General features: G+C 39.0%; 1 protein-coding gene across 1 annotated transcript in view; it reads right to left on the bottom strand.

The window, feature by feature from the left end:
* The window catches only part of ULK4 (unc-51 like kinase 4), a 127,889-nt gene that overhangs the window by 98,865 nt on the left and 25,998 nt on the right, over positions 1 to 3,026 (bottom strand). Inside the window, exon 19 of the mRNA XM_010134555.1 lies at positions 2,427 to 2,588. Within this exon, the coding sequence (XP_010132857.1) occupies positions 2,427 to 2,588 (162 nt within the window). The remainder of the gene's footprint in view (positions 1 to 2,426; positions 2,589 to 3,026) is intronic.

Genomic DNA, 3,026 nt, shown 5'->3' with positions numbered 1-3,026 from the left:
AATGGGAAACGGTGATGGGAAGAAGTAAGAGCAGAGCTCACACCATCATCTCTCAGCAGGTCTTGGACGAGGAAAGAATCGCAGTGAGAGTAAGGCATGGGCAAAGCCTCTCCTGGATTTGGCCTCTCTGTCCTTGCTCTCTGCATTGCCCTCAGTGCCTTTTCTCCCAGCAGCTCCAGCCCAGCATCATTATCCTCATCGGTCCCTTCCAGTCTGAGATATCCTATGATTCTATGAACATCTACACCCTACTCATCACCTTCTGGTCTTACAGGCCATACAGTGGCTGGAGAACATGCACCCTTTCAGGATGTACTCTGTGACTCTCTTGCGATGGAGAATGAATGTATTAATGTAGCTGCAATAACTCAAGACTCTGAAAGAAACTATTCAGCATCAATTATTTAAGAAAACAAAAAAAAACAAGTCTAAAACAAAATCCCCCCAAAAGCAAAAAGATGGTGTTGAGCTTTCTCAAATTAGTTTCCAGTTAAGTGGTTTACATTTTGTTACTCCTCCTCCAGCAGATGCCATCTCAAACAAATTTCAAATTTTTAAAAAGATTTTTAAAACTTTCAGTATACTGGAAAGAAAATTCTTCCTTCTACTGAGCTTGTCAGAATGTCACTTTGACATCTTATAGAATTATTTCTTCTGAGTCTAGCAAAATGATAAAAAGATAGAGCTTTCCTACAGGCAAAGTCTGTGATATTTACCTGAGGCATGTTGGACTCCAAAGAGAGCAAGAGTACTGAGACACAGTCCCTGTTTGCCACCTCTGACAGGCAGGACAGGTTAAAGTGTCATTTCTTGACTCCAGAGGCTGAAGACAGAGAATCTTCTTGATATATTTTTACTATTGATTGAAATAATCGTAGAGCCTGCTAGCTCTAGCTAAAGATGTGAGACATGTATTTCTTAACAGAAATGTATTTTTACTTGGGAATATCTATGTCAGTCAAGAATAAATTCTTCAGGGTACATTCAAAAGAGGCAGGAATGACTGCATAATGAAATGCAAGAGGGCACTGATGATCTCAATTTATGTGGTCATCCCAAATAAACACGCCTATGTACCTACAGCAAAAACTTAATGATTGTAGAAATGGTACAGTGTAATAAAGCTGGAGAATACGTTAGTATTTTACTTTAAAAATTAGCACATCACTGAAATCTCTATAAACTTCAGACAGTAAGAGATCTGCCAGCACGGATTTCAAGATTGATGGGGTTTGTTTTTTTTTTATGAAGTTAATATTGTATGTGCAAACACCCCAGCAGTATTAGTACACAGTCTGGAGCAAGTCATACCCCCATGACTAAAAGTATTTTACTTTAAAAATTAGCACATCACTGAAATCTCTATAAACTTCAGACAGTAAGAGATCTGCCAGCACGGATTTCAAGATTGATGGGGTTTGTTTTTTTTTTTATGAAGTTAATATTGTATGTGCAAACACCCCAGCAGTATTAGTACACAGTCTGGAGCAAGTCATACCCCCATGACTAAACCCTCCGTAACCACCTAAGGGAAAGGTGTAACCTCCAGTAAGCCTACGGCCTTCACAGGAAAACAAAAAAATCTTAGGTTAGGGGGGAATGGTTATTTTTGCTTACATTGTGCATATGTACACTCATGCCACAGGTTTGCACAAGATGCTGAATAAAAATAAATCAGGAGGCAAAAGCCTCTCTCTAATTACCTCAACGCTAGACGTGTTTAGTGCATGCTGCAGCAGCAGCAGCAGCACCATTTTCCATCTGGGAAGCCAACAGTAATACAATAGTTGCCTGAGCTCTACTCGGGAAATGAGCATCCAGTTACGACACTTCATTTAAAACCAGTCCAATTATCACTCAGTTCTAAAATCTGTCTGTATTGGTGGGTAAGGCTTTTGTTTTGTCAGCAAGAGACCCAGCTGAAGTCCCTGCCCGCCTAAGTACACAAACCTCTTTGTTCCAAACCCTTTGCTTGCATGTCACAGCTCTGTTTGTCCTGTTAACATCCCAAATTAACTTACAAATTCAGGGCAAAGACTCACCCTGACAATTTGAGAGAGTAACATGATGATTTCAAATATGTCTTGTAAGAAGTTTGTGATGAGAAAAAACAAACTTTTCACATAAAGCATCATAAAAAAATTCTGATTTTGCAATATTTCCATTTATCCTTTAAAAGATTAAACTTTCAAACATAACTCATGATCACCAGTGTAGGAAAACATATGTTCCAGAAAACGGTGAATTGCAAGGACTTTTCATAAGCACTGGACTGCAATACGTGCACTTCTCAACTGCAGAAATTTGGTAAATATATTTTAACGTAAACTGAAATATAAATACAAACACATACAGAAAACATTCCTGTTCAATTCAGAATGCTTCTCTAAAGAACCATTTCTATGTCACAGAAGGCAACTCCTTACCGAAACAGCCGTTATTTTCAACGAATCTACTGTAGAGTGTGTGAAACGGTACCACAGGACAGGTCCAACTTCTCCCGTGATAAATCCTTGTGCGTGGCAGGAGAGAGTAGTGCAAACATTTTCGATTATCTTGGCTGCCAAATGGTTCACCACCCAGTCCTCCTGAGGGAAGGAGAGGGAAGGAGAGCTCCTATGCAAACGTTTCTAATGTTTCCCATTTCGTGTTAAACTCCTGCCCGCATCCATGGTTTCTTCCATGTATATTGTCTTACCATGGTTTCTTAATTCTGTTTGATACTTGTCAAAATAATTTCATAGGAAACCCCACCTTGGGAAAAAGTTGTATTTATAGGTCCTACTTTCCCCCACTTCTACTGCGAAGACAACTTAATACAGTAGAATGTAACATCTTTCAGCCCCAAATGATCACCCCAAATTAAATGCACTCAAAAATGAAAAGGTTTTGTCTGAGGTGCTCCATGATCAGTGCATTCGGATCAATATCTGTGTACAACTACAACAGGCTCTGCATAGGAAGATTTTGAAATACACAGTTACATTAGGAAAAATAAAGTTAATTACATTAAAACCTCTTTATTC

The sequence above is a fragment of the Buceros rhinoceros genome, unplaced genomic scaffold (assembly GCF_000710305.1).
Source record: "Buceros rhinoceros silvestris isolate BGI_N320 unplaced genomic scaffold, ASM71030v1 scaffold8014, whole genome shotgun sequence".
NCBI lineage: Eukaryota > Metazoa > Chordata > Aves > Bucerotiformes > Bucerotidae > Buceros > Buceros rhinoceros.
Note: the sequence above shows the minus strand (reverse complement) of the source record. Positions and strands in the feature narration are given on the sequence as shown.